At 36.4% G+C, this 2,774-nt stretch overlaps 1 protein-coding gene across 4 annotated transcripts in view; it reads right to left on the reverse strand.

The window, feature by feature from the left end:
• PPA2 (inorganic pyrophosphatase 2) overlaps positions 1-2,774 on the reverse strand; it is a 127,135-nt gene that overhangs the window by 91,972 nt on the left and 32,389 nt on the right. For all 4 annotated transcript variants that reach the window (XM_004380203.3, XM_023734764.1, XM_023734763.1 and 1 more), the window contains one exon: positions 2,373-2,492. In XM_004380203.3, coding sequence (XP_004380260.2) covers positions 2,373-2,492 — 120 coding nt within the window. The remainder of the gene's footprint in view (positions 1-2,372; positions 2,493-2,774) is intronic.

The raw sequence follows: 2,774 nt of genomic DNA on the forward strand, positions 1-2,774 counted from the left end.
ATGTTGTGGGGTTGGTAACCAATGTCATAAAACAACATGTGTACCACTGTTTCATGAGAACCTATTTGTTCTGTAAGCCTTCACCTGAAGTACAATAAAAATATATATATATATTTACTGAATGAATGGTAATGTGAAGACCTGGGGTGGGAAAGGACAAGGCAAGTTAGAAACTCTCAAGAAGTCACTGCGATGGAATTGAAGCGAACGAGGACGAATGTGGCAGAATAGGATGGAGAAGTAAGCAGAGGCCAGATCACGCCGGGTGGAGGAACCTTGTTAAGAATTTTATATTTTATTCTTTTAGCAACAGAAAACTATTAGCGGGTTCTCGTGTGGGAAAAACATTAGCAGATTTTTGCTTTTAAAAGGTCATTTTGGATGCTGAATGGAGTATGAAATTTAGGTACGCAACGGTAAATGTAGGGGAACAAATTAAGAGATGGCTGCAATTTAATTCTGTTGTAATTAATAGAGGAACTACCATACCTAATAGACCAATACGTTAGCATCTTGAAAATTCAAACACATTAGAAGCACAAAAGTTTGGCAGGGTTTTAGATAGATAAACTACAGGAGCTTTGTGTTTTTACCTCCATCCCCCACCTCCTTTCCTTCCTATCAGCAGTTTTGCTTTTTTCACAATAAAATAATGGAATTAGTACATAAGTAGTACCCATCATGCTACGCTGTCACCACTGGTTTAGTTGTTGATTACTCAGGAGACTATAAATTCCTTCAGAGAAAGGGCTATATAATAATAATAGTACCAGCAGTAATAATAATATTAATAAATAATATTAAGTTATTACTATCCGTTAGGCACTACTGTAAGCATGTATGTGCAATAACTCATTTAACCGCAAGACCAGATGCAGGAGCACATGCAGTAGGCACTGTATCCTATTTTAAAGATGAAAGAAGTGAGGCACAGAAAGACAAAGTAACTTGACCAAGGTCACATTGCTAGTAAGTGGCAATGTGGCTCCAAAGCCCACACACTTAGCCATTTATTATGCTGTTTGGATCTTATATCTATATCTCATTTGTCTTTATATACCCAACACCTAGGACACGGCCTACACGTAACTCCTTAGGAAATGTTTAATGGAATAAACAAGTAACTGAATTTTAGTTTATACCCTGCCTGCTGTACTTCATATCTGTTTTGTCTGTCTGTCTCTAATTCAACGACTTTCCTGCGTCTGTACATTCCTGTCCTACAGACAGTGTCCCCCTAAGCCTTTCAGAACCTCCTTCACCCTTTTATTCTTAGGTCAAAGAGAATGTCTATTTAGGCACCTAGGGAAGCCAGAAAATCTGCTTTTATGGTTTCAAAAGATATTCTCAGTCTTAGCACATCATTTTAGAAGTGCCCGTTTTAACCAAGAATGTATCCATGTGGGTGGTCTAACTGCATCAAAGACAGCCCGACTCTCGTTAGAAAACAAATTTTCTCTTTTCTTTTCCCGTGAATGTTTATTTTACATGGGCAGCTGTTTTTTTCAGGCGTGGATAATGCAAGACCTCCTTTTCTCATATATTTCCCCAATAGAATCTTGAATTCCATGTAAAACATTAAAATTAATAAAGAAAATAAAGATATAAAATTTAAGTCTCCAGACAGATGGCTGTACTAACGGCTCTTTAAACATAAAAGCAGATGCTCTCTATGTCCCAAACACCTAGACTTTTGGTTCTGCCTATTCGGGGTTTGCTCACTCAAATGGTGTGGAAAGAATTACCACTTCCCAGGAGTGAGGAAACATGAGAGAAAACTAAAATGGGGTAAGAAAGGAAGCAAAGCAAGCATTATTCAGAAATGCTGCTTTAATCATTATTTAGCCCTTGCTTTCCTTTTTTCACTGCTTCCCACTTAAAAATAATAAACCCAGAACAGTGAATAATACAAGTTGCCTGAGTCAATCTTCAATGAGTTCTGAAAAAGTTAAAAATTTTAAAAACTCATCTGTTCAGGTTTAAAAAAATAAAATTTATGCCGTCATCTATGAATTTTATATGAATACCTAACTTGTCATATTCAAAGGAATGACTGCAGATACTGCCTTAATTTCTAAAGATTGTTCATTTAATAGCCAAGACCAGAAAATGAATGAATGAATGAATGTGTTCAAAGTGCCAAATGTGAGGGTTCTATATGCCTAGCTCCAAAAACCCAAGTATGGACATATGTACGGTTTGAAACAAAATATACTGATACAATAAAACTCCACATTAAAAAATTTCAAACTTACAAATATCTCAAACCAACACTGTCCTCAGAACTGATTTAAATTCATCTAGTTCACAGGATTTACAAGGCAATTTACGGAGAAGACAGAGAAGTTTCACCATTATAACAAAAATGTTACCTGAGGGAGGGCACCATAATTCCATATATAACCCTTGTGAGGGAAGATATTTGCCACATAGCGCAGCTTGCCATCTTTTACATCTTGTTTAATGGGATTCAATGGCTCCTTGGTGGCAATCTACGCAGATCACGGGGAAAAAGGAGGAGGGGGAAGAATGAGAAATGATTAATCCTATAACCAAATAGTGTTTTTAAAATCTGCTATTTTCAGACTAAATATTCATATTCCAACTTTCTGATCAAAAGTGCTTTAAAATAAGGCAACAGCAATGAATCTGTGAAGCATCTCATAACATGGATGAAACCGGAGGACATTATGCTGAGTGAAATAAGTCAATCACAAAAGGACAAATATTGTATGAGACCTCTATTGTAAAAACCCATGAAAAAGTTCACACGC

Source organism: Trichechus manatus, unplaced genomic scaffold, assembly GCF_000243295.1.
Source record: "Trichechus manatus latirostris isolate Lorelei unplaced genomic scaffold, TriManLat1.0 scaffold00071, whole genome shotgun sequence".
Classification (NCBI taxonomy): Eukaryota; Metazoa; Chordata; class Mammalia; order Sirenia; family Trichechidae; genus Trichechus; species Trichechus manatus.